At 45.7% G+C, this 27,294-nt stretch overlaps 1 protein-coding gene across 3 annotated transcripts in view; it reads right to left on the bottom strand.

Annotated features, from left to right (window-relative positions):
* Positions 1 to 321: 321 nt before the first annotated feature.
* flna (filamin A, alpha (actin binding protein 280)) overlaps positions 322 to 27,294 on the bottom strand; it is a 48,147-nt gene continuing 21,174 nt past the window's right edge. Inside the window, exons 3-48 of one of the 3 annotated variants that reach the window (XM_030054763.1) lie at positions 27,185 to 27,282; positions 25,424 to 25,571; positions 25,002 to 25,120; positions 24,815 to 24,892; positions 24,432 to 24,594; positions 23,709 to 23,909; positions 21,406 to 21,543; positions 20,493 to 20,619; positions 20,014 to 20,150; positions 19,721 to 19,917; positions 19,413 to 19,526; positions 19,144 to 19,287; positions 18,553 to 18,676; positions 18,149 to 18,309; positions 17,955 to 18,045; positions 17,352 to 17,521; positions 16,611 to 16,728; positions 15,703 to 15,815; positions 15,393 to 15,542; positions 14,725 to 15,043; positions 14,200 to 14,373; positions 13,771 to 13,933; positions 13,427 to 13,587; positions 12,954 to 13,121; positions 12,732 to 12,855; positions 12,450 to 12,606; positions 12,162 to 12,351; positions 11,504 to 11,527; positions 10,744 to 10,991; positions 10,257 to 10,331; positions 9,083 to 9,182; positions 8,831 to 8,971; positions 8,518 to 8,646; positions 8,208 to 8,381; positions 7,724 to 7,885; positions 7,378 to 7,581; positions 7,091 to 7,243; positions 6,481 to 6,603; positions 5,958 to 6,224; positions 5,739 to 5,876; positions 5,336 to 5,451; positions 3,979 to 4,111; positions 3,615 to 3,791; positions 3,034 to 3,252; positions 2,614 to 2,811; positions 1,972 to 2,156 (exon numbers count right to left, since the gene is read on the bottom strand). In XM_030054763.1, coding sequence (XP_029910623.1) covers positions 1,972 to 2,156; positions 2,614 to 2,811; positions 3,034 to 3,252; positions 3,615 to 3,791; positions 3,979 to 4,111; positions 5,336 to 5,451; positions 5,739 to 5,876; positions 5,958 to 6,224; positions 6,481 to 6,603; positions 7,091 to 7,243; positions 7,378 to 7,581; positions 7,724 to 7,885; positions 8,208 to 8,381; positions 8,518 to 8,646; positions 8,831 to 8,971; positions 9,083 to 9,182; positions 10,257 to 10,331; positions 10,744 to 10,991; positions 11,504 to 11,527; positions 12,162 to 12,351; positions 12,450 to 12,606; positions 12,732 to 12,855; positions 12,954 to 13,121; positions 13,427 to 13,587; positions 13,771 to 13,933; positions 14,200 to 14,373; positions 14,725 to 15,043; positions 15,393 to 15,542; positions 15,703 to 15,815; positions 16,611 to 16,728; positions 17,352 to 17,521; positions 17,955 to 18,045; positions 18,149 to 18,309; positions 18,553 to 18,676; positions 19,144 to 19,287; positions 19,413 to 19,526; positions 19,721 to 19,917; positions 20,014 to 20,150; positions 20,493 to 20,619; positions 21,406 to 21,543; positions 23,709 to 23,909; positions 24,432 to 24,594; positions 24,815 to 24,892; positions 25,002 to 25,120; positions 25,424 to 25,571; positions 27,185 to 27,282 — 7,013 coding nt within the window. Of the gene's footprint in view, positions 2,157 to 2,613; positions 2,812 to 3,033; positions 3,253 to 3,614; positions 3,792 to 3,978; positions 4,112 to 5,335; positions 5,452 to 5,738; positions 5,877 to 5,957; positions 6,225 to 6,480; positions 6,604 to 7,090; positions 7,244 to 7,377; positions 7,582 to 7,723; positions 7,886 to 8,207; positions 8,382 to 8,517; positions 8,647 to 8,830; positions 8,972 to 9,082; positions 9,183 to 10,256; positions 10,332 to 10,743; positions 10,992 to 11,503; positions 11,528 to 12,161; positions 12,352 to 12,449; positions 12,607 to 12,731; positions 12,856 to 12,953; positions 13,122 to 13,426; positions 13,588 to 13,770; positions 13,934 to 14,199; positions 14,374 to 14,724; positions 15,044 to 15,392; positions 15,543 to 15,702; positions 15,816 to 16,610; positions 16,729 to 17,351; positions 17,522 to 17,954; positions 18,046 to 18,148; positions 18,310 to 18,552; positions 18,677 to 19,143; positions 19,288 to 19,412; positions 19,527 to 19,720; positions 19,918 to 20,013; positions 20,151 to 20,492; positions 20,620 to 21,405; positions 21,544 to 23,708; positions 23,910 to 24,431; positions 24,595 to 24,814; positions 24,893 to 25,001; positions 25,121 to 25,423; positions 25,572 to 27,184; positions 27,283 to 27,294 lie in introns of all 3 variants that reach the window. The other 2 variants (XM_030054764.1, XM_030054765.1) reach the window with 2 other exon arrangements.

Here is a 27,294-nt window from a genome sequence, read left to right as displayed (position 1 = left end):
TAATGCATTCTCTACAAAAACCTACCTAACAGGTTTATTAATTGCATAATTAAATTATGTACTATGTAAAGTACTACCAGGAGAAAAAAAAATACAGTCAAGTGTGACAAGGTTCCCATAAACTCAGCACTGAACACTGCAGACAAACTTAGTCCCTGTGAATTTCCCCACATTTTTTCTAGAAGGATGGCACTTTTTTCTATCTTGTGTTGCATGATTAAATGTTCTTTAAGTGTGAATAAGACAAAGCTTAATGTTTTAGACACTTTGTTCTGGTGCAAGTTTGAGACAAAAAAAAAAAAAAATACACAGCCATTAGACTGACAGAAAAATACTTAAGACAACTTTATTGTGTATCAAAATACTGTAAGTCTTACAAACACTTTTAAAGCCTTTTTATTATTATTTATTTAAGACAAGATTCATTTTTCGCTCTGAAATACTGAGTACACACAAAGCCAAAAGAGCTGGAAGGATGAAGGGAGGGGTGGGTGGATGGAGGGGCAAATTACAGACATTTAGCAGAAAAACAAAGCAACATTTGTTCTCAATTGTTTTGTTTTGTTTTTTGTTTTTTTTGGTCATTGTGTTTAAGGACATGACAGTTCACAATATCATCTTCAGCCCTTCTGTCCAGCACAACTCTACAAAGTTCCCTTTTTGAACCAGTTAATTTATATGCAACATCTCCATACTCAAAGTGGACCACCACAACAACACATATCTTAAGTTTCAGCTTAGTCGATGTTATTCTGAGTCAGAGGCTTTCTGTATCTGAAGAATGAGCTTTAGGACCTAATGAACATGCACAGTGCATGTTTGGATCACGCGTAAACCACACAGGCAGCCTAAGCATCGCTGAGAGAGCGTGTGTGAGACAAACCAGGAGTGTCCTCGGCCTGTGCTACATTTTTCTCCTGTCACTAGCCTCTCGATTCACGTTACCACACCTCTAGTCCTTTGCAATCATCACGCTAATCCATATTACGGTTTGAAGAACAGCAGTGCCTAAAACTGGATCACACTAGCAGCAGGTAAAACAACTAGGTTAGTTAAAGAGCATCATGAACAACACACACTGGGCCAGCACTGAGCTTTTACTGGGTTTCAACACTGCAAAAACTACCCCTCTATAAATAGCAGATAAGCCTGATCAAACATAGGACTAATATCAAAGTGTATCATTATGCGTGTGAGGCATGCATAAAAGTACTTTTACACATTGTACACGCACAAAGGACTAAGTAAGGGAGGTATAAGAGTCTTGGATACATCGCGTCATCTTTCTGACGGTCTTTGGTTGAAGTCCTATGATTGTAAAATTGCTTGTATCCACTATATATAAAGGGTAGCCATTGAGTGTAACCCTCCATCCCATGCTAGGCTCGGCCGGGCCGATATCAGCGCTGCTACTCTATGCTAAGCTATCCTAACTCTACAAATTCTAACTCTACAGACGAAAACTACAGGCCAACCAGCCACCAATGTCCACTAGTGTCCACGATTGAACATGTAAAAAGCCTAAGGCACAATTCACTGCTAGTTTACAGTAATAAAAAGGTGCATGTTTCCCCTCTCTAAATCTGCTTGAGGACGTGACGAGGGGAGGGATGGAAAGAGAAATGGAGTGACTGAGGAAGAGAGGAGTATTCAGTGTCTATGCATTCATCTTTGGGAGATTTTGGATTTAAAATAAGACTGGCTGCTTACAGTGAAGTGTGAAGGTGTTGGATTTAAAATTCCGATCTGCAAAACTAGGAAATCTGGCTGAAGGTAAACACTGACGTCAGAGTTTGTTTTCTATTGGGTTAAACGGCGATAAAATAAGGAGTAAAAAGCCAGAGATCTTATTGGTTTGATTTTTACCATGAAAGGGACTGGATTTGTAAACAATGAAAAGATTCTAGACAGAATTTCAGCTGTTTAACAGTGGTATAGTAAGTTTCTTGTTCTGCTTCGCGGCATTGGATTTTAGACAGTGATGTGGTAGGGGCTGCCAGGGATGTGTTCGTCCCCCCACTTGACCACCAGGATGTACTCTCCCTTCTCTTTGAGCTGGTAGCTGACGTTGTATATGCGGTTGCCCAAGTGTTTCACGAGGATCTCCTCACAGGGCACCTTGGGACCGTCCACGCCAACCAGAAGCATGTTACGTCCTGTGGAAGGAGACAGAATAAAGGTTAAAAACAAACATCCACACATTAAAAAAGGAGTATTGGTGACATTTAAAAACAAATATATCACTGTCAAATGAATCGCAATACCCTAGTGTAAATGCCATAAACAAATGAGACTATGGCTGAGGCGACTGCATGTCTTTATCTGGGAATAGTGGTCTTGTTAGGCAGTTTTTTTCCCCTGAAAATTAAAAACACCTTTCCCCAAAAACTCATTACTTCCTAAAATGTGTTCTTAAACCTGTTATTTCCATTGGCCTTTCCTCTATCTTCAAATCTGCCACTGTGAGAAAGTTTGTCTACACCTAGAACTTTTTTTTTTTATATAGAAACTGAGAAACAGACACGTCTAGACCAGTGTTTCATCAGGAAATATTTCTTGTTAGAGGTGGAGAAGGTCAAACCGCACGTTCCCTAGAACCACGACCAACCATACCTGCTTTGCTGCAGTCGACGCTGAAGCTGTTCTTCTGTCCGATGAAGCCCTTGGTCAAGCCCAGGCCCTTGGCTGTGACCTTGCTGGCGTCTGACTGGGCGGGAGCGCCCTGCTGAGAGCAGCTGATGGCGCGAGTCACAGGATCAACCATCACAGAAGAGGTTTCATGCAGACTGTGGCTGGACACCAACTTGGAACCTGGAGGAGGAGAGGGAGGCAGACAAAATATAAGAGGGCGAGGAGGAAGAACAGAAAACAGTGTAATTGTTGGAGCCATATTTAACTTTGTGCAATGGCAGCAGAGCTCAAGTCATCTCCCTTAACGTTGAGCTTGGCAATGTATGCCATTTGTATCTGTGTATTGACACATGCATGTGCAGATACACTCCATGAGTGTCCTGAAGGTCTATTTCTGCTCACCAGTGATCTTGGCCTTGAAGGGGCTTCCAACAATGTGGTAAGGTCCACCATATTTGATGGAGATGAGATAGTTTCCAGGGGCCATTGGGGTGTATGTGACCCTGTAGCCCTCAGTGCACTCCACACAGTCCATCTTCACCTTAGAGGGCCCGTCAATGGTCACAGCCAAGGCCCCGGCTCCTGCATTGCTGGTGTTCACCACAAATTCACAGGCAGTTCCTAACAAGTAAGAGAGCAGCAGAGAGGTGAGACCAAGGGGATGGAAAGTGAGGGAGAAGGATTGAGACAAAGACACGAACGAGTGTATGTCATGTGCAGTGTTTGTACGAAGACCTGAACGCAGAGCAGAGGCAGGCTGCGTGGTGAAGATGACTTAAATACACAAGAGCTGCCAAAAACAGGCTTGAGCTTCACAAGGATAAGTGTAAGACACGACAAAAGTACAAAAGTAGACATTACTGGGAGGGGGGGAAGAGAGAAGCAAAGACCGGCTAAAACAAAACGAAAAATGCTACTTTTCCATTCCATTTTTTAGCTTGATTTCAGCGAATAGGAACTGCAGAAGAAAGGAAGTGTGTTACCTGTGGTGCCTCCCTCCAGGCCTGGTCCATAGGCCGACACCATCCCAGGATCCCCAGCCTGGCCCGTCTCTCCAACGCGAATCTTAAACGGACTGCCAGGGATGTGGCTGCCATTGAACTTCACATCAATCAGATAGAGACCATTTTCTCTGGGAATAAACCGTACTGCGTACTTATCTGGAGGAACGGAGAGGAGGGGAAAGGTAAGGCGATGGAGAGGCATTCTGATGTTCTGCAAACATCATCCCAGCAATGTCCCCATCAAACTCTGCATTTTCATTTATCTCCATGCGAAAACGTTCCCAGCTTTGCGCCCCCGGATTCATCAACGCATCCCAAGCGCGGATGTCTTCTCTGTGGTTACCTTGGTCGATCTCAGTGACGCAGCATTCCTCCAAGGCTCCAGAGGGGCTGTGGACCTTGGCGTCGATAACACCCTTTGCACCGTTCAAGCTGACGGCAAACGACGCCGGCTGGTTCACCTTCAAGCCCGACTCCTGCTCAACAACACACACTCACACGCTCAACACTATAGCACTAAACACCATTATTCACTACTAACCCCTGCGTTCCCCAATACACAAGAGAATCTCCTTCATATTGCCATAGGAACCCAAATATCATACTCAGACAACTTTGGGCTCTATGCTAATGTACCCCTTACCTGGAGGTCGCTAACAGGGCTAAAGAGGAGGGCTGCACAGTGAAGCGTGGAAAAAGCAGTTTTTTGTGGAAGTTTAAGATAGGAAAGGTCGGTGAAAGGAAGAGAAACACCTTTGAGGAGGAGCTAGTGTGTGAGTTTAATGATGTATCTGAACATGTGAGTGCAGATTAGCCCATTTTTTGTATGTGTGACAGAGAGTGTGCATGCGTGTGTGATTGATTAGGTCTTCATGTGTGAGAGTCGGTATGATGTGTTCTTGTTTGAGTTGAGACAGAGACAGAGAAGGACACAGCCCATGTGAGACCTCTTTAACCCTTTAGCGCCCGCGATTAGTCTTAGAGGTGGGAGGCTGTTGGGAGCCTTTAGAATGAGGCACGAGAAACACACACAGTCCTCTCGTATCCCAGAAGCCTTTGCACCGCCCAACAATGCAGCAGCAGCTCATCCTACACCTACACCTCTGACTTCTTTATCATGACCATCCCTGAACATCCTGTATTTTGTATTTTGGTAATACACCCTGTATTTCCAAAACCCTCATTGTAGGATTTTGCTGTAGGCCTATTTTAAAATACAGGTGGTACTAATGACCTTAATTAAGTTTCTGGTCAATGTAAGTGTACCAGAGCCTTTCCTGTGAGCCTGCCAGCATGAACACCACCAGGACGCTGGCTCTGCTAGACCCAAATGGAACAGAACCTTAATTAATGTCACTAATAACATCTTTGTTTACCCTGTAACTCACATGAAAAAGGCTGCTGTGGAAAAGGTCTATTCTACCAGCACAGTAGAAATGAAGTTATCTGATTGAAATTGTATGGTAGTGGCTTCTGTCTTGGCTACCAAATATACCAAAGTATCAGTGTCATTTTATATCTGCATTCAGAATTGTTCATCTATCTCTCTCTCTATGTAGTAAAGCTGTTGTTGTTGGCCTAATTTAATCTGGTATATTCTAGTAATAACTTTCACCACTGGCTGCAGCTGCTGCATTGTGGGTAGTGTAGCATGGCCTGGCGTGTGTGCACACGGATGTGTGTGTGTCTCAGAGCCTCACCTGAAGACTGGCAACAGTGAGGCGTCGAGCGTCGTCTGATGGCGACGCAACAGGGACGACGAAGGGGCTGTCAGGGATGTGCTCGTCGTTGAAACGAATTGACACCTCGTAGTCTCCTACAGGGGGATGGGCATAATGTCAGAAAGTCACTGAAACACGCGCACACACACACGCACACAGTAGTTTTCTACAGTTAAAGACACAAAATAATATGCAGAGAGCCTTGATGGAACATTCAAGATGAAACTGACAGTAGAAATACACACCACTCACATAAGCTGCAATAAAGAAAAGGACAAGAACAGAGCTGAACAAATAGAAATTATGTCATTTTTGTGTCTGGCACAGATTGAGATACTAATTTTATTCTCATTCGTCCCCAATCCCCTTTCTCCTCTCTCACCAGGCTCCTGTACGATGTAGGACACTCCACTGGAGCCGTCCTTGCGGTCCTCGAAGGCAATTTCAGCCTTGCTCGGCCCCTCCACAGCAATACTGAGGCCTCCAGCTCCAGCCTCCCTTGTCCAGATGCTGAATTCAGCTACACAGGACACAGAGTCAGGTGTTTAAACATGCAATTCACAGCAGGTCAAATGGGCAAATCACGCAGAATAACACCAACCTGGCACTCCAGCCTCAGCTCTCTCCAGGCCGGGCCCTCCGGCACGGACCTTGTGTGCCCCTCCCTCTCCCAGGGGGCCCACAGTAAACTGGAAGGGGCTGCCAGGCACATGCATGCCGTTGTACTTCACACACACTGTGTGTACACCCGTCTCAGTGGGGACGAAACGGATGCAGTAGGTGTTGTTCTCTCCCTCCATAATGTCAGCTTTGTGGATCTGGCCAGACGGGCTGGTCACCTGGGCTGTCATGTCTGCTATGCTGATCTCTGAGGAGGGGGGGCAGACAGGGGGCAGATACACTTGAGATATGCAGCGACACACATGCAGCTCTGTCTGGAGGCCACCGCCAATCCAAACATGCAGGAAACAGTCACAGAAACCAGAGCATTTCACACAATATTCTGACAATGGGAAACTAATTTCTATGGCAATTCACAGAAACTGTATTATAAAGTGCAGTTTGACTTCTGACATGCACGAGGACGGGTTGACTCCATTGTCACTACTTCCTGTTTCAGTCACCTGGGATTTTGAGGCTGAGGTCACACTGGCTGCCGACATTGGCGACCGACGCTGCCCTCCTCTTCCTGGTTATGCTCTCCTTCATCCTGCCCTCGCCTGTTACCTTCACTGTGAACGCACTCCCTACACACGCACAAACACACACACACACATACACAAACACACACGGATTAGTATTCTTTAGAGGACTTAAAGTTATATTGTTATTGTGGCGATAAAGAGCCTGATCACTGGTCTGATATGATGACCACGATAGAGCAATTTGACAGAGCTTCATAAAACCATAGAAAAGCAGCTACTGCCACATGTTTTAGGGTTGAGTTTGAGTTTCAAGCTTACTGATGGCTTTTCTAGTTTCATCTGGACTTTAGAAAAGGGCAAAGTTTCCAAACATCCAGGCAAATCATTCAGGTGCACGACAAAAAAATGTTGAAAGGAGTGAGGTCTGCACACCGTTAACTGAGACAGGGTTTTGATCTGTAAGATATTCCTCTGATCTTTTGATCTCACAGACCAAAATGTCACCTCAAAAAACTTCACAAGAACCACTGAAAGATATGAGCGACCTTGATCTGCTCTGTAGTAACCGGTGCATTATTTTAGCAAGTACCTGGCACGTGTTGGTCAGCGAACTTGATGTTGATGATGTAGTTTCCGGGTTCAGTGGGGCAGTATGTGACCTTGCAGGTACCGTCCTCCTGGTCCTCAGTGTTGATGTCCACTTTACTGGGGCCCTCGATGGACAGACTCAGGCCGCCGTAGCCTGTAGAGACAGAAACGTGCCACACAGGTAATAAATACTCTGGAATAAAAGAACTGAGCTGAAATCTCACAAATCTCCACATGTATTTGTCTGTAACCCTCATTTGGTTGGTCGTTCATTGTCTTGACACACACCTGCATCCCGAGTGTCGATGATGAACTCAGCGGGCTCGAAGGTCCTGGCCTCGCTCAGGCCCTGGCCGCTCACACGCACGCGGCTGGCATCGCCTATCTCTGATTGGTTGATCATCACGGTGATAGGGCTGCTGGGAATGTGCCGGCCGTTCTTCTTGATGTTCACCAGGTGCTCTCCGATCTCCTTGGGAACGAAGGAGATACCTGTGATGGACACAAACACATGATAGAGAGAGGCTTAGAAAACACACAACGCCATGTTTAAAAACCCGACTATTGACGAGACTCATCTTCGACAATGTAAAGATCAGCTGATTTCTTAACTCCGGTGCAGGTGAGCACTCACCGACGTGTCCGTTACGCAGCATCTTCAGCAGGCAGGGCTCCTCGCGGCCCGACGGCGTGGTCAGGGAGGCGGTCAGCTGGCTGAGGTCCAGCTCTCCGATGTCCAGCGGGATATCAGCGGCTGATCCCACCTTCAGATGGGACATCCTCATGGAGTCATCACCTAGAAAACACAGCAGTGACATAAAGAGGGAGGTGAGGGGGTGCAAGGACAACAAAAATTCAAACAGAAGAAGATGGACAGCACTTCTATTGGGTTTTTTTGTGTGTAGATCCATTCGCTGAGAGTGCTGTTTGTTTTAGGGGTTTAAAATAAAAACACTTCTAAAATAAAAAAAACAGAATCAAATCAAAGGAACATTTACTGAAACTCAACTTTCACATGTATCTCTAAATTCAGCTTGGAGAAGTGAATGAATTAGTGTCATTTTCAAATGGATTTGACTTGTTTGCATTGTATGGTTGTGAATGTGTGTGCATCTCACCAGTAATCCTTGCAGAGAAGGGGCTGCCGGGGATGTGCTTGTCGTTGTATTTGACCAGGATGCTGTAGTCTCCGGGCAGGACAGGCAGGTAGGACACGGTGCAGGTCCCGTCCTGGTTGTCCACACAGCTGATGTCCGCCTTGGACGGGCCCTCAATGGCCAGGGACAGACCGCCTGCAGGGACACGATATGAACACACCGGTCAGAGAGGAAGGGAAGGTGCGAGGGTGGACATCCATGTTTTGCGCTTCTGTGTCACCAATTTCATCATCTGATATTTTTATGCCCTGCCTATTACTGTGCTCCTTACCCTCTCCAGCATCTTTAGTGTTAACAGTGAAGACAGCAGGCTTGTTGACAGTCCCGTGGATGAGGCCAGGGCCATAGGCACTGACATTACCACTGTTCATATAGTCCACGTAGAACTGCAGTGGACTGCCTATAAATGACAAGAGGCATAAAGAGAGAAACAGAGACGGACAATAGTGTCAGTTTTTTTTCCATTGTTTTCCTTTTCCTGTCCCAACTCCTGGCACAACTCAGACTGTTATAAATCATAGCGGTCAATGCACAGGCATACACTTCCCCTATTATTTCAATAAACCCTCAGAGTTAAATCCTACCAGGGATGTGGATGCCGTCATATTTGATGTCCATCTCGTGCAGACCAGCCTCGGTGGGGGCGTACTTGACGGTAACAGTGCCATCCTTGTTGTCTGTGATATCAGGCTTGGCCACTTTGCCTGATGGCATACGGACGTCACCTACAGGGAAGGCGTACGGTATGTCACCTCTGAAGACTGAATCACATCTGTTTTTGTTCATAAATGCACATATTTATGTGTGTGTGTGTGTGTGTGTGTGTGTGTGTGTACCTGTGATCTCTCCTTTCTGGATGGTGAAGGGGATGACCAGGTCAAACGGTCTCAGCCCTGCCACATCCAGACCATTCATTCCCATTGGTCTGTCTGTCGCCTAGGAGACAGAGGCCAGAGGTCAGACACACTATCTGGGGAAGGCTGTGCTGATGACGGGCGTGATCAAACATCATCATAGAAAACATTAGCATGTTTTATTCTCACTATAACTATTTTATTATAAGCATTTGAAGTGATGATATAGGTGGGGCAGAAACATGAAGGATGAGGGATGATGAGCAGAGAACGTGTCAACAACAACAAGCAGCGCTGACAATATGTCAACAACAGGATACAGAACAGATGCGATGAACACAACGCTGCACAACGGGAGGAGGAAAACAAAAAGGCTCCAAACACCAACAAAAGATGCAACGAGACAATCATGAGATGAGATGATTGGCAATGAAGATGGCGATGATTATGATCATGATGATGATGACACCGACACAAACTGCGAGAGAGAATGACTTGAGGAGAAAAACACACGTGGTTGAGAGGCAGGGGGGGGGGGCGGGGATGAGGAAACACAAACTCAACAAACCCAAGGCGGCCATTTTGCAAAATGTGGAGCACCCAATGTGCCGACATTGACGAGTCTCAAAATGGCTGTTTTGCCTTCCTAAGAAAGTGGTTTGAGGTTGCATGGAGCATCACTGCCCAGTAAGGCTGCACAATAAATTCGATTTTCTTCCATAAAGTGTTTGATTTTCCATATTGTTCGGGGTCGCAGAGGTAAAGATTTACACTTCGGAATGCTAAAAAAGACATTTACAGCAACAGATTTTTATGCTCGACGTTGTGCAGCCCTATTGTGCTGTGCATGTCCCATCCAGTGTTTGAGATGAAGGGAACGGGGACGAGAGAAATGGAGACGAAACCCTCTCAGAGATGAAACACCTGCAATGAGAGACAGCAGCCAGGGAGACCAGACACTGGACGCAGGGTGATGATGAGAGAATATGAGATGAGAGGAGGAAAAAAAATGAGAACCTGAGCCATGAAGGTGGTGAAATGGTGTTTTGAAATGGATGGAGAAGAAGAAGAAAAGGAGAAAATAAGACCTAGAGATGATGAGCACAGTGAGAGGGATGAGGGAGGTGAGGGAGGGAGGAGGCAGAGGTTTAGGTACCCAGGGTTGTTGAGAGTAGTACTGGGGCATTTGGCTCTGCTGCATGAGCTGGTCTGAGGGAGCTCCTTCCAGCGCCTGAGAGGAGGAGGGAGGGATGGATGGGAGGAACAAGGAGAGGTGGAGGTGTAGGGGGGGGGCAAGGTGGTGAAGTAGACAGAGAGGGTGAAAGAGATCGGGGAATAAAACGGTAGTTAGTCATTTTTAAACGTCTGGTGTAACCAGGACCCAATCAGGAAGCTGCTGTAGAGAGAAACAAAAAGGTGATCACTTGCTCACATGCACACACACACACACACACACACACACACACACACACACACACACCATATAAAAACAGGTGAGAACTCTTCCCAAATATGGCAAATATGAACTCAGTGACAAACCAAGCCAGTGTTGGCCATGAGAGATGGATATACGTACAAACAGAGTCTACAGTGTGTGTTTTCCGTCAATAAAGTGTGTGTTTGTTGCGTTGCGTGGCGCTCACCGTGACCTGGAAGGGGCTGTTGGGAATGTGCTCCCCTCCGAAGCGGACACAGATGACATACTCGCCGGGCTGCGGCGCCGTGTAGAAGATGTCAAACGTGCCGTCTTCGTTCTCCACCACGTCCACGTCGAGCTCCGCCCCCTCGGGCGTGCACACGCTGCACGTCACCTTGCCTTTCCCGGCGGCCTTGGCGTCCACGGTGATCACCGTCTGCTCGCCGATCTGAATCGTGGGGCCGACGCCGGCTCCTGAAGAGCAGCGAGTTACGTTAAGTGATGTAACCTGGTGCCGTCGGGCATGCATTAAAGACACCAACGAGCATTCAGACACTCCCAGTTCCTTTCTGTTACTCGCACGCCTCCCAACATGCACATTCCACAACCATGAGACCAGGTTTGAGTGGGATGAGATCCAGACATGACCGTGTTATTTCCAGCTGTTATTACCAACAACTCATATGTTATTATCAGACAGTTTCCATGTAACACTGAAACTAGATTAGCCATTCCACCATGCCATCCTACTTACTCTGTTAGTCCATTAGTCTGTCCAATAAATAAATGTGAGAGGGAAACCGAGACCGTTAGGAGAGAGGAATCAGGAAAAGGAGAAAGGAGAGGAAAAGATGGAAGAGAGAGAGAGAAAAAGAGAGAGAGACAGGGAGACCCGTTGAAAGGGGGTGCCACTATCCCGCATGCTGAGAGAGGCAGAGAGAGGAGAGGAGTTCTTCTACAGGACAAACTCGCACGTGAGGGCTTACCTAAACCGTGACCGCCGATTGAGACTGAGAATAGGAACGGTGAGAAGCAGGGGAGCGAAAAAACAAAAGTGACAAAAGAAAGTCAGGTGGGCGTGTGGAGGGGGAGGGGGGCGGTGAGAGGCAATCACTGTGCTCCAAAAGGTGGGACGAAAAACAAAACGGTGATGGAGGAGTGTGAAGCAGGGAGTGGGGGTGTGGTGGGGGGGGGTGTGTCGGCTATGTGTGTGTGTACAGCGGGGACCGGGCTTGGGCGGGGGGGGGGAAGGGTGGGAGGGTGTAACTGAGGAGCACAGCGTGAGGAACACAACATACCAATGCATGAAAAAATGACAAGCTGACGGATGGGATCTAAAATTTTCCGGTACTGTGTGATCTCAAGTTCTCAAGTTACTTTCCCCTGAAGGATATCAGATGTTTGTGGACACATAAATCCAACTAATTTATAATGTGAGACGACTATCCTGCTTTTTCTGTATTTCTGTGTGCGTCATATTGCTGTTGCTGAGTGGCATTCTCGAATTAAAATTCATTATAATGAGTTGCAAAAACACTGTGGCATTGTCATAACCTACATTCATAAGACAGAAATAGTGTCACAATTACATTAAATATGCAACACCAATATATGTGTGTGTGTAGACTGGTTGTGTGGACTCACCTGTGACAGTGCACTTGCTGGCGTCTCCGGTAGGCAGGGCCCTGATCCTGTAAGGAGAATACGGGATCTCGTCGCCGCCATACTTGATGAGGATGGTGTAGCGGCCGGTCATGTCAGGCACGTAGGACACCAGGTAGGTGCCGTCGTGGTTGTCTCGGATGTTGGCCTTCTTGGGCTTCCCTTCTGGGTCCTGTGGAGAGAAGGAGGGAGGAGAGACTCACTGCGTGGTTATGCGCACAAAGCCCGTCATCGTCTGCATGCCACACTGTGTATCGTGTGTGTACTCACGGTAATCTGCACAGCCAGCAGTCCCTCCCCAGCGTCTTTAGCATCGATGGTGAACTCGACGGGCAGAGAGGCGGGCACCCCGGTGGTGTTGAGGCCTGGTCCACTGGCACGCACCTTACTGGCATCGTGGGTGGGCAGCACCTTCACCTTGTAGGGACTGACAGAGGGAGGGAACGACACGTTGAGGCAAAAACAAAGAAAGTAGAGGGCGGGGAATGTTGAGTGTTAAAGTGCCCTTTTTCCGACAAACTCAAACTGAAACTGTGTGTGTGTGTGTTTTACCTGCGTGGGATCTCCTCATCAGCGTAGAGTACGTTGATAGAATAGGGGCCCTCCCTGGTGGGAACGTAGTTGACTGTGTGGGTCTGGTCTCCGTTATCCACCACCTCCACAGGCTCCACCACTCCTACACACACACACACACACACACAAAGTTAAATACCAAGCATTGCTTTGATGCATACTTGTACCATGCCCACAGATGCATTAAAAAAACCCTCTTACCTTTGGGTCCCTGTACGCGGACCTGCAGCGGGGCCACTCCAGCTTTGGAGGCGTCCACTGTGAACGCCTGAGGGATGTTGGCTCTGACGTTGTTGCCCAGGCCTGGACCCTGGCACTTCACCTTGGTGCTGTCCACTGTGTCACTGACTGGCACTGAGAACGGGCTGCCTGCACACAGAGGAAGAGAAAAGTCAGAAAACAGCACGCCGAGGCGTCCTGACAGCTCAGCGTGTCAAGTTAACAGCAGAGATCATTTGATGGGGAAGTTTAAAATGTGTCTCAACACCTTCATCATGAGTCATACTTTTTCTCTTCTGCATGTTTCCTGTCATTCTCAACTGTAAAACCCACTAAGAAAGCACACATCCAACAGTAATATAATGGAAATGTTGTCAGTATTGTTTTCCCAATAATTTGTGATATCTGCATAGATTGTTCTGTTTATGTGTGTGTGTGTGTGTACATTTCCATACCTGTGATGGGCTGGCCGCCGTAGGTGATGTTGAGGTTGTACGTGCCAGGCTCATAGGGGATGTACTCCACGCTGCAGCTGCCATCCTTATTATCAGTGCAGGACATTTTGGCCTCTGATGGACCCTCCACTGCCAGACCAAGACCACCAGTGCCTGCTCCGCTGGAGGGAAAGAGGGCAAGGGAGGAAAGTGATTACATTTGTATGGCAAATGAAAGGGATTTCTTGCATGTTGCTACCAAAGATTTCAAACGCAACTGAATTCCATCTTTCTGAGCTGGGAAGTGATTTAAGACCCATCCTCAGGATGTTTTCAAAGCCTTACTGTAAGTCTTTCTTGCTTACCGGGTCTCCACTGTGAACTTGTTGGGTTTGTTGGTGATGCCACCCTTCAGGCCGGGACCGTGCACACGCACACGTGCCGGATCGCAGCCCTCGGTCACACCAACACGGAACGGGCTTTTGGGCACAGGAGAGCCATCGTAGGAAACCTCCACACTGTGGGGGCCTGAAACAGACAGAGATCAAATTTATTTTTAGAGCTTTAGAGCTGTAGGTTAGAGGTTGAATTTTACTCCTAAAATCCTTGAAACAAATAATCACGGCAATATCTCACAAAATTTGATTTTAAATCATAGTCTCCCAGCACAGCCCCAACATTTATACAGATCAGACTCTGATTCAGTGCTCCTTGTGAAATGGAAAAATGATGACACTATTAACTGGGTCTATTAATTCTACAGACACTGACACATTTCATGGACATGAACTCACCCTCCTCGTAGGGAGTGTACTCCACGTTGTAGGTTCCATCTCCCAGGTCGGTGATCAGGGAATCCGTGCGGCTGCCGGAGGGGTTGCTGATGACGGTTTTGATGTGGTCGCCTCCGGTCTGTGTGAGAGCGCGAGCATCCACAGTGAAGTCGGTGGTCGCCTCACGGAAAACACCTAAAAACACAAGGACAGGGCAAATACAGCATGACTACCTAGCCTGGATACATTTGTTTGTTGAATGTTAGCTTATGCTTGAGGTGCTGGAGATTTAACTTGAAGATTTAAATTTGACTGCATGAAATTTTCCTTGTCTCCATGGTGATATTGGGTCAGTGTTGCAGCAAATAATAGGAAACAGCAAAGCAAAACAGGATAAAATAAGGGAGAGTAATTTACAGAATGCCTGTGTGGTGGGGCATACTTACAAAAACAATATGAAGCAAGTATTCACATTTTTTTATTTGAACTGTTTTTGTGGTTGTTTGAGGTTAAACAGAAGTAAACAATGGCTCTCCAGCCCCTTACCTTTGCCCTCCACTCCGGGTCCGAACACACGGACTCCGCTGGCGTCGACTGCAGGCTCCACGTTGAGCCGAGCGGGGAAGTTTGGCACATCCTGGCCACCGTAGCGGATGGTGAGGGTGTAGGAGCCAGGGTAGAGGGGGATGTAGGTGATGGTGTAGGTGCCGTCTCCGTTGTCTTGGATGTGGACCTCTGCCTCGGTCCCGCTGTCGGAGATGATCTCGATGGTCAGCTCGGCCGGACCGGCGTTGGTGCAGTCCACGACGAACTCTCCCGTCTCGCCCACCTTGGCGCGCTCCAGGCCTGGGCCAGAGCAACGCACCTGAGAGGGAGACAGAAGAGGGACAGAGATGAATGACTAAGGAGAGGATTTCTGAGAATGGATCTATGAACATTGCAGAGCAGTGACAGCAACTCAATTCAATGTGGATAACAGATCCTACACATCCTAATATCAGTGTAATAAACTAAAACCACCTGTAGTGTTGCAGCATACAGATGTTGACAGTTAATTTGTTATTTTGCAGTATTTTGCATGTTCCTAATGTACTGAAAAGGTTTTGTGATCCTATATATTATAAACTGTCAAAATTATGTGTCATCAGTAAAAATCAACTTTTTAGAGATGCAAGGTTTGTATTTTGTAACAATAATCAGTAAAGGCAGCTGACCTTGGAGGGGTCTGTGGCAGGGTAGGCTGTGGGTGTGTAGGGAGACCCAGGGATGGGAACTCCATCATACGTCAGCTCAACCTGGTATGGCCCAGCTTCCCGGGGGATAAACTTCACCTGGCTGGTCTCTGGGCTCAGGCCTGGCTCCACCTGGGACGGGACATAGGAAGGATTAGGTAAAGCATGCACCTTGAATTTGGCCTTCTGTGTCCTCCCTGCCTCAGTGATGCGGGAATTTTCAAACAGTTCCTGTCTGACTTTAAACAGTAAACAATACACACTGAAAATCCTACCAAATAACATGCCGTACCTTGCTGGCCACTGGCTTCCCTGACGGGCCAGTCACCTTGGCGCCGACCTTGCCCTGACCACCAGCACCCTTTGTCTTCACAGTCACTTCCTGGTCCTTGCCTACAGTCATCTCTGCAAAGACACACACACAGAGAGAGAGTGAGGGAGTGTAGGAGCAGACATAGATCTGTTTGGACAAAGAGGATGGAGGATATTCCAGATATCCTACTGAGAAGATTGCCCCTGTAGGTGCTAAATCAAAGTTTATGGGTAAATTTATAGTACAGAAGATACTGGAACACCATAGCATGGACAAGAGAAAAGGAAATCATGTAAGGGAAAGATATATACTCTTCAAAGTCCAACCAAGAAGTGTTTTTATTATGGCTTGAAATATTTTGTGTCAGTCTGCAAATTTAGACATTTTCATGCCAAGAAATTCCTGGTGTTCTGTGTTTTCTTTGGAGTTTGATGCTGAAAATGTAGAAAAGCCTCAGGATAGTAATATCAGCATTTTTGCATGAATCAAACTGCTGCATTAGAATCAATTCAAATTAAGGACATCCAATAGACAACAGACTCCAAGTAACTTCCGATAGCCTCAATGGCCCATTTTTTGAAATGAAAGGCCACTATCAACCCCATGTATTGGCAAGTGGACATGTACCATGTCAGTGGCTGATTTATCTACATTTAATTTTGTCACTAAGAAAATGAAAGTGATTTTATCACTGATGCAGGGATGCAAAGAATGTACTCTTATATGTAAGCATATGAAAGCAAATCAGATATAAATGACAGTGATGCAGGTTGAGCAAGCAAAAGAAGAGGAGTTTAAACTCTATATCCAGCTGTGAAAATGACAACACACACGAGGGTTAACAACGACTTTAACAAAACACAGTGATAACTGTGGAAAGTACGTACTGTCACCCAGGCCTGCGACGTTGATCTTGCTGAGGTCCAGCGTGGGCGCCACGGCAACGTTGAAGGGGCTCTTGGGAATGTGATCTCCTCCATAGGTCACAGCAATTCCCAAAGGACCCTGGGAAAGTAACACGAGGGTTTACACAACTGTGTACACACACATCTTTATTTAGGAATAAATGGATGACGTGGTCATCAGGGTATCTGCAGGCTGCAGGGAGACAAACTGAAGACATTTTTAATGCCTGGAACTAAATTTAAAATCCAAAATAAAGAAAAACAAAGCTGATCAATTCAAACTACTGATTGAATGCAGCTAATGAAAGTTCTGAAACATCTGAAAAGGGCAGAATAAGCAAAATCAAAAACAGGAAATAAATTGTTAAGGAACATATAGTCCAATTGTGTTTGGTAAAGCAGATATTTTTTTCAGTTTTGCAAATTTTACTACAAGCCTTGTTCTATATAACTGAGAAAAAGATGTGATTTCATAGTGAAAAGATTTTCTGATAACTAATGATTATCAGAAAACTGATTTTAAGGCCTTAAATATAGATAATTTAATTTACTTAATTTAACTTTTTCAGGATATGCGGACACTCTGACTATACGTTGTGGGCATGTTTGAATTCAGTTCCAGTATGCAGAGACACAGAGAGACGGTAAAGAAGAAATCAGTGCTCCTTTCAGAGGAATGAAAACTGGGAGCAAAGTGTGTCTGTATTCATTTAGCCATCTCACCTGCTGCACAGGTGTGTATTTGACAGTCTGCGTGTTGTCGTGGTTGTTGATGATTTCAAAGTCCTTGACTGCCTCTCCTTTGGCCGGGCCGCTGAAGTTGCAGTCCAGCTTCGCTTTGCCTGCTCCCTTGGTGGTCACAGTGAAGTGAGTGGGCTTGTTCAGCTCAACACCTGAGAGAGAGGGGGAGAGAGAGGGGGAGGGAGAGAGAGAGAGAGAGAGAGAGAGAGAGTCAGAGAGAAAATAAGGGATTCCTGTGAGTATAATTTTTTAATTCCGGGGTCTAGCATAAAAGAAGTGATGGTTTTTATTTCATAATTTCCAACATTTTCAAATGCATAAATACCCATGCTGCTACTGTGGTTTTCAAATTAATATACAACACCGTAGTGATTCAACCTAAAGCTATAGTGGATGAGAGCCTTTATATTTGCTGCTTTGAACACCTGGTGTCTGGCAGGTCTGTGTCTCACACAGGAAGTAATGCAGGTCATATTTTCAGCAACAGGAAAAAGTGGTTTATATGATGTGTGACTTGTTTCACATGGGAGAACTTCATCAGTGCAGCTGGTGTGTGTGTGTGTGTGTGTGTGTGTGTGTTCTCACCACTGCGGTTAAGTCCTGGTCCCTCTGCCTTCACTTTGCTGGCATCATGCGACGGGTCCACCTTGATCCTGATGGGAGTCATGGGAATGGCCTAGACACCACAAACATAATGAATACGGTTATCAACACATTTTAGCAGATGTGATGCACACACAAACACACACACACACACACACACACACACAGACACACACCTGGTCAGCGAACAGCACCATGATGGTGTAGCTGCCTGCACCAGGAGGGGTGTATTTGACGGTGAAGGTGTCGTTGTCATTCCTGATGATGTCGAAGTCGATGTCGGCCTCGGCGGGTCCCACCACACCGGGGGCGCACTTGATTCCTATGCTGATGTCACCTGAAGACAAAAGACGAAAACTCAAAATGATGTCCAGATGTCCCTCTGCAGCTTTTTTGCAGCTGCCTGTATTGAAGCAACAGTAATTTAATTCATCTGGGGACAAAAAAAGGCAAAGAACCCCCTACTGATATGAAAGAAAGGGCAAAGAACATTTTTTAGCACATCTGATACCTATTCTGAAGCTAAAATGCAAAGAGGAGAAGTTGTATTCAATACACATACTGGTTGTGGAGGTGTTACCTTGACCAGCCTCTGCGCAGTCGACGGTGAAGTAAGTTGGCTCGAAGGCCTTCAGGCCGGTCTTGGCCACGCCGGGTCCTGAAACCTTCACCTTGTTAGGATGGCAGCCAGCTCCGATGTTCATCTGGTGTCAGAATCATACAGAAAGAGGTTTAGTCTGGAATAATGTCCGCTGTGAACACTGCACAAAGACATTTATTTAGCAGGCAGAGCAACTGGTAGTAGATGGGATATTCAATTCAATTCAATGCAACCTTATGTGTATGACACCATCTCATACAAAAGCAGCTCAAGGTACTTTACATAAAAACAAAATGAAACGGAAAAGACGTGCTTATGAACAGGGGGCTAAGGGGGCCTTAAGTAAAGACAAGACAATAGTTTTCATTGTAGCAATAACATAAATTTGGAAAAAATGTTATCAGACTCTTCCCTTTTGCTCATAACCTAGTTAGAGAGAGATATCTCTTTTCTCCAGGTGTTTTACATTTAGCCATTTGCACAAAGGACCTCCATGATGGCGCCACATGTGCTTAATAGAGATGATTTGCAGGCTTTTGCGTCACAAATGGAAGTGGTGTGTGTCCTCACCCTGAAGGGGCTGTCAGGGATGTTGACTCCTCCCCAGGAGACCATGACAGTGTGTTTGACAGGTTTACGCGGGGTGTAAGTGCAGGTGTACGTCCCGTTGCCGTTGTCTTTCACCTGAACGTCCAAAGGAGTGCCGTCGCCATCCTGCAGACGCGCGGAGAAAGAAAAGAGTTGCCAAAACAGAATACCGAAAGGGCAGAAAAATGAAGGGCAAGATGTGTTTGTGCTGAAAGAGGAGCAAACCATTGCTTAAACACACACACACCTACCTGAGCAACAATCTTCAGAGGGGCTTTGCCTCCTTGCTTGGCATCAACTGTGAACTCGGTTGGCTTTCCAACAGCCAGACCACTGCTCTGCAGGCCTGGACCGTAGGCCTTCACCTGGAATGCACACATCCATGCAGTTTTTAATCAGAGGCACAGTTCTACATCTGAAGGGCAGGTCTTCTAGTAAATGTTTTCTGCTTTAAAAACTGAACTAAAGCCAACACAAACGTCTTTTTTCTGCACGCACTGGACACATTGGATCGTGCAGCTGTTTCCAAATGTGCGTATGTGTGTGGGTGTGTGCATACCTTGTCGGGGTGGAAGTCTTTCCCTGGTGGGTTGACGATCTCGGCCATGAAGGGGGAGTGCTGGATGTCTTCGTTGTTGCAGAGCACGTGCACAGCGTACTCGCCAGGCTCTGTCGGCCAGTAGCGCACGTCACAGGAGCCGTCGCCCTTGTCGTCGCACTCGATCTTGGCCTGAGACGGACCCTCCACAGAGAAACCTGAAGAGCGGGAGAACACACCGTATGGTTAAGTCATCACCAGTCAAGGTGCGACTCCACGTTCTGTTCACTCCGGTGTTTCCTTGATCCACTCACCCAGTGTGCCTACGTTGTCTCCGACTGCCTCCACCACGAAGTCAGCAGATTTGCCAACCACGCCTCCGTCCAGTCCGGGACCCCAAGCTCTCACCTTCTGCTGGCCGGCCTCGGCGCCGATCTTCACCTCGATGGGACTGAAGAGAGCAGCGCGAGATCAGTCACAGTGACAGACCAATGTGATTCAGAGGTCAACTCTAAGATTTGTTTCATATGTGCATACGTTCATGTCTTGCTTCTAAAAAAAAATCTAATTTCTTCTCCAGATGTTGTGTTTAGTTAAGACACTAACCCCTGGCCTCTAGATCTGATGTTGATCAATGAAGGGTTTTATCTGAGTGTCTCCTATACATAGCAGGAGGAGGAAAATGTATAGTTCATGTAGATATGAGGTTTCAGGGTCAATGGGTTTGGTCATTTTCAGTTAATGACTGCTTTCATGTTGTGTGTGTGTGTATCGTGTGTGTGTGTGTGTCTACCTGCGTGGGATGTGCTGTCCTCCCCAGGTGATGGTGATGCTGTAGGTTCCAGGAGTGGTGGGGTAATACTCAAAACCGTACACTCCGTCTCCTAGATCCTTCCTCTTGCATGGCTCCTCAAGCCCCTCTGCAAATACAAAACACACACATCAGTGCCACAAACTGTTTTTCTTTATCCTAACTCCTATTTTACAGGGTGAGAACAGAAAAGGATACAATTAATTGATGGGAGTGGCACTGATAGGAACTTTTACTCCTCGTTTTATTTCTGTGTATATTGTTGTAACATTATTGTAGGATTAATGCACATATTTTTACATAATGTACCCTTTTCCCCCACAAATTTCTAGGCACATATTTCTATATTTTAAACTTTACCTTTGTATTTCTTACAATTTCTCTTATACTTGTATTTTTCTCTCAAGAATTTGAGCAACTGCAACTGATCCTATTTCCCCTAAGGGATCAATCAAATATTTCTCATTCTAACTGATTTTTCAAACTATTTTTCTCCATTTACTTGCTCCTAATTTTAAGAGGTATTGCTCTACTTGAAATTGTACTTTTAAGTTAAGTTAAGACATCATAAGCCCATTTTAAGCGTATTTGGAGTGCATGATAATGATAAAAAAAAAAGAATTACACAATAAGCTCTATGTGGAGAAAGAAATAGGGCGGTGAATACCTTAACTTGACAAAATATTGAACTGAAAATAATCTTCTGACATTTAACAGGTGATTACACTGCAAATAAAGGTTATCTATGCTCCTAATGTACTCGAAATCTTTTTGTAATACAGCCCAACATGCTTAAAATAAAGTGTTACTATAGATGGAATTGATGAATATTAATGTGAGGCTGCTGGCATTGGTTAAAAACAAGAATCCTGTTGGTTTTGTTAACATAACTCACTGGGGCCTTTGATGGAGACTTTGAGCTCTCCAGTGCCGGCTCCTTTAGTGTAGACCTTAAAGTCTGCGGTCTCCTTCACCCTCAGGCCCTTTGGCTGCAGCCCGCGACCCTTGGCCCTGCAGAGGCTGGGGTTACATGCTGTAGAGGGAGAGACAGACAGACAGACACAGACAGATAAACACAGACAGAGACAGCTGTGAGCCTTTTCGCTCCAACATCATGACCACATGTGATAGCAGTGGTTACAGCGGAGAGAGATGGAATGAGCGGTGGGGTGAATGATATGAAAACAAAACCGTTTCCATCAAAGACACATCCATCACACTGATGGATTGCTGGAAAGCTTCTCGGTGCTTTTCAAGGGTCTTGTTCCACCTCTTCTTCCTTCTCTACCTCTTATCCTCCTATCTATCTGAACACTTAGAGTGGATTTATAGACCACAGCACAGGAAGGCAGCCTTTTTCCCCACACACAGGAAGTGGGGTGGCCTTCACATCGCCCGATTAGAAGTGCATATAAAATAAGACCTGCTAAGTCACGGTCAGTTGGCTCTGCAGCCAGCTCAGGAAACCCCACAGAAACAGATGGACACCGGGTTATGAAAGGAAACACAAGATATCATACAGGGGAGTTGGGCTATGCAGTACAAATCATTTTGATGGGCCAGAAAAAGTAAATACATGTTTTCACTAATTCAGGTTGTCAATTGTACCTCTATAAGACTATACAAAATGTTTCAAAGATGAAAAGTGGAGAGAAAAATTATAATAGAAAAATACATAGAAAAATAAAAAAGGAAAATGTGTAGACAAAAAGCTGACGACCACCTCATTAAAGCTGCAGTTTGCGAGAATTTCAGCATGAAAATTTTTCTAAAATGTGATCTTAAATTTAAAGGAAATATGCCAATATGTCCATATATACGCAATTTCTCCTCGGGGATCAATAAACTATTTCCGACTATTTCCAGTGTGCCAATATTCTATGATTATCAATTGTGCAGACCAAAATATACACTAGAATTCACAGCTCAATATTTTGCCCATCTACTGTGCTTTCTAAACTTATTTTCTTTTGAACAGACACTATAAATAAAGCTTGAAGCAATTGATTTTTGAGCTTCTTTAGCCAAGTCATAGTCAGTAACAAGGCGGAAATTCCCCCGGAGACGTGTAAACTGAAATTTATTGGGGGTATTTTTCCATCTAAAAAGGTGGGAATCTCATTGCAGCATGTAAAAACAAGTATTTCCACGTGGAAATGATGAAGACTCCTAAATAAGGATACAAAAGTGGGGATGTTTGAGTCAGTCGAAGTTTACAGGCAGATGACACACGTAAAGCAGTCCACAGAGGGAAATTAGTCACAAGTAAAGGGATGCAATTCAGCACACACACACACACACACACACACACACACACACACACAGACACACACACACACACACACAAGTAGAGGATAAAATACTTTGCATGCTCAGTCAAACAACCACATGGGCACATATTACTGAATTTGCCCACACACACACACACACACACACAGTGGGTACCCAAGAGAGATCCCAGGAAACAGGAAATGACAGCAGAAGGAAGAGGCTGTTCCAGAGAGAGGACAGATACCGCCAGGCCTCTATCAAAGAGAAGGAGGGAAGGAGGGAGGAGATAAAAAAACAACACAACATCCAGTACAGCAGCAGAAACAGACAAAAAGTCTTAATATAAAGTTCAAAACAGAACAGCAGAGAAAGCGAAAACATTTTCAAGGTGTAAAAATTGCCTTCCAAACACTGTCACAATAAAACTTGTCAATGCTCATTTAAAAAACAAACAAACTCTGTTTTCATCTTTCCACCCTGTTTCTCCTCACCTTTTCTATTCAACTTCTACTTCCTGTCTGCTTTCTTTCATTTAAATAACTCTTTTAAATAACTCAACCTCTCAAATATCCCTTAGGAACAGAGAGTATGGGGGGGTTGGAACAGGAGAGACATTTGAGCATTGCTCTGAAAAAGGAGATTACCTTTGCGAATTAATACTGAGGATGCAGCTAGAATAGCCCGTAACTGAAAATGTATAGAACAGCATCAATCAGCTGTATAATGGTGAAAGAGTCTCCATCTCAGATGCTGACATCTGGCAGTTTGAGCCGTTGTGTCCTCTCCCATTTGTTTAACACTCCCGTACAGAACAAATTTACAACAAGTCAGCAGGGATCATTTCGGTATCTTGCTCAGAGATGCTTTGGCAGGACTGGCACTATTCACGTTGCTGATCAAAGCTGTGACCTCTCACGACGGCCTTACCCTCGCCCACGTTGACAGTGAAGGGGCTCTTGCTGATCTGACCCCCGGCGAAGGTGACGTAGATGGTGTGCTGGCCCTCCTGGGTGGGTTTGTAGGTGCAGCGGTAGCTACTGTTGCCCTTGTCCTCGATGGTGCACTCCACCGTGTTCTTCTTACCAGCCGGGTCCATGATCACGACCTCGACCTCCCCGACACCGGCACCTGGGAGGGAAGGGAACCAAGGGTGGAGAGAGGGTGGAGGTTGTGAGGGACGGGAGCAAAGGAGGGAGGGGAGAGATGCAGGATGAAAGGGGAGTAGCAGATGGATGAGAAAGAGGAAAGAGGAACAGAAAACATGCATTAAGGTCATGAACCTGTATTCATGCAGACGTCTTTAGCTTCTGTCTTAAACCAAGGACACCAGCATGATTCTAGCTTGCCTGAATTTGGCAAACTATGGTGGTTCTGCTATATAACTTACAGGCAATAAATTAACTACCCAACATTCAACAATTCTCCCACCAAAAGTCATCCGTAAGTCATCCAAAAGTCATCCAACCCGCTTCACTGAAGCTACTGTAATGATGCAAACTGACCCAAATATATAGTTTTTGAAATATCGTAAGGAATTTAATAGATGCAAATCTTTTAATTAGCCGTCCAGGGACAGAGTCAGTTTTTTCATTTTCTTTCTTTCTTTTTTCTTGCTGATTTTCAAGTCACTTGTGTCCCATCCATTGTTACCTGCCGTGTAGACATCAAAGTAGGTGGATTTGTTGGCGATGTTTCCTGAGGCCTCGAGTCCCGGCCCCTGGGCTGTGGCCTTGCTGGAGTCTCCCTGGGCCATGCCAATGTCCACCTCGAAGGGACTCTTGGAGATGTGCTGTCCCGCAAACAACACTGTCACCTAGTGATGGGAAAGAGTGAGAAACCCTGACGTGAATGCTTGACAGCCACTTCTGTCAGTATCTTAAGAAAGCCGAGCCCAAACTGTCAGTCAGTCAATCTACAAATTCTGAAATCCAACAGTCTACAACCTAAAACCTTAACTTTGGAGATGCAAGACATAGTAATTTAAAAAGAAACACAGTGGTCAACATGAGGACCAGACCAAGCTATGGCCTTACCTTGTGCATGCCTGTGACTTTGGGGATGTAGAAGACTGAGTAGGTGCGGTTCTTATCGTTGTTAGCTGTCACTTTAGCCTGGAGGAAACAAGACGCATTATGTCTCAGGGACACAAAAACACAAAAACCACCGCAAATCTGTATGGAGATCATGTTATAAAATGTGTGTGTGTGTCAGTGTGTGTACCTCCTCTCTGTGCCCTGCGGGGTCCTCCACATAGACCAGCACCTCACCCATTCCGGCGCTGATGGTTTCAACGGTGAACACGGCCTTCTTCATCACAACGTTACCAACAGGCTCGATACCTGGAGACGGTAGAGGCGGCAGGAGGTTTAGAAATGACAACACACTAAAAATATGTTTCCTGTGTGGTTTGGGACACAAAATTGGCTGCAGGTACCCGCATGAGAGGCTGTATCACGTCTATATTTACCAGCATTTTTGGACTACCTTGCTTTTTTTAGGCCGATGACTGTAAACATCTAAATAAACCCTATTGTTAACCTGATCCAGCTGCTCGGCTGAATGGAACCACATTTGCCTGCTAATAAAGTTTACTCCCTGGAGTATAGCTGCAGATGTGTGTGTGTGTGTGTGTGTGTGTATACCTGGCCCATAGGCGCGGGCCTTCTTAGGGTTGAGTTTGGGTCGCAGTGGTGCGCCAGGCTTCAGTTTGGCCTTGGGGAACTGGGACAGGTAGGTCATGACTGAGTGCTCGTCCACATTGGGGTCCACAATCTCTTCTGGGGTTATCACCTAGGAAACAATAGAAGGAACCAATAAAGAACAAGCTCTGATAACCAATCCGTCTTTTTTTTTTTTTTTTATCTTGTTTACACGTAAGAAACAGAGGAAGAGAGACTGTGTGAGAGTTTGGTTGGTTGCCATGGCACATTTTACCCAGACAGATCAACCGGCTGCAGTGGTTTGATTTTGCAGCGATTTCGACCGCAGTCTAACCACCTCAGCTAAACTGAGACTTGAAAAAGTACCTGAGACAAATGCATACACAAACAAGCACACACACACACACATGCGCATGAAAGACACACTCTTTGTCTGAATTTACAAGCCACAAAGACAGCAGGGGAAAAGAGTGAGCCAGTTTCTTAGCAGAAGCAGAGCTGAAGGCGGAAAACCAGTGACCACAGAGCCAACTGTCAGCACGCTACAGTGTGCCAGCTGCCAGACTTGTGCCAATCATGCCAACACGACACAATACGAGACATGTCACTTCACCAACGCTGCCCAGCCCAGAATAATAGCACCGTAAACTTAAATTTGGTGACATCCATTCAAAATCTCCCTGTAAAGTGCTGGATTTTCGTTTTTGGACGGATATTAAACGTTTGAAATAAGCCCCTCCTGGTTCTAACTGGGATGATCAAGCCTCTTATACGGCTGTCGCACACACAACCATATTATAATTTGTTGATCAGGGTCTGTCCCGTATTGTCGATTATACCTTTATTTGTCTCCAGGCGATTGTGGCAGATTAAAACAAACTAAGAAAGATACCAAGAACCGAGATGTTAGAACGAGTCTAAAATATCAGCGAAATGACAGGCATCTTTCTGCTGGCCCTTCCAGTAAGTAGCAATGACGTGAGCGCTAATAGCGGCCGTGCTTGTCTGTGCTTGTTAAACTTGTGGAATGCATGAAGGGCGAATGTGTCACCGCATCAAAACTGACGCAACGGGCTGCAGATTGTGTCAGGGAACCTGTCAGATAAACAGCAGCCACAAGGTGAGCAAGCAAGTTAATTCATTTTCAATATGTGATTAATCGTGATTAATCCATGAATTACCTTGTGATTAACACGGTTTTTGAAATTAATTAATAGATTTGTCACTAAAAGTAGACTTGTTTAAATTTTGTTCAGCACTATATCATGATATGATGTGGATTGATTACTGAGCTTTGGCACCAAGTGAAGCAGAATTGGATCTCATTTTTGGAGATCAGCCAATCCGGGTCAACTGATGAATGACCCATGTATTTCCCAGGCAGTCCACTGTAGGTTCACTGGAGTACAATAACCCCAATGAAATAAAAAAAAATAAAAATAACAAAACTGAGCTGCTGGGACAGAGGTCACATGGCTTCATGAGACATGAATGAGCACATTTGGGGACATTTTTAACTTTTATCAATCTGGAGGGAACTAACTCCTGAGTCTCTAGCATCAGTATACGATGAGTATAGTTGAATTTTTGTTTCAGAGGCGAACCATCATTTGAAGAAAACTTTAGGATATTTAATCGGCGTAGGTCAAACCACAACGTCGCAGGTCACATTAAATCAGGGTGGCTCATGAGGACAGATTAGATTAGGATGAAGATCGTTTGTGGAGACGAGGTTTGGTTTACCTGTGGGATTCCCAGCCAGTCGTCGGCTTGCTGCATGGCCTCACGGGCGTTGTCGACTGGTTTGCTCTGATCCCACTGGTCCCAGTCAGGACACAGACCTACAAGAAAAA

The sequence above is a fragment of the Myripristis murdjan genome, chromosome 7, assembly GCF_902150065.1.
Source record: "Myripristis murdjan chromosome 7, fMyrMur1.1, whole genome shotgun sequence".
Taxonomy (NCBI): Eukaryota; Metazoa; Chordata; class Actinopteri; order Holocentriformes; family Holocentridae; genus Myripristis; species Myripristis murdjan.
The sequence above is the reverse complement of the archived record's forward strand: the minus strand, read 5'-3'. Positions and strand labels throughout refer to the sequence as shown.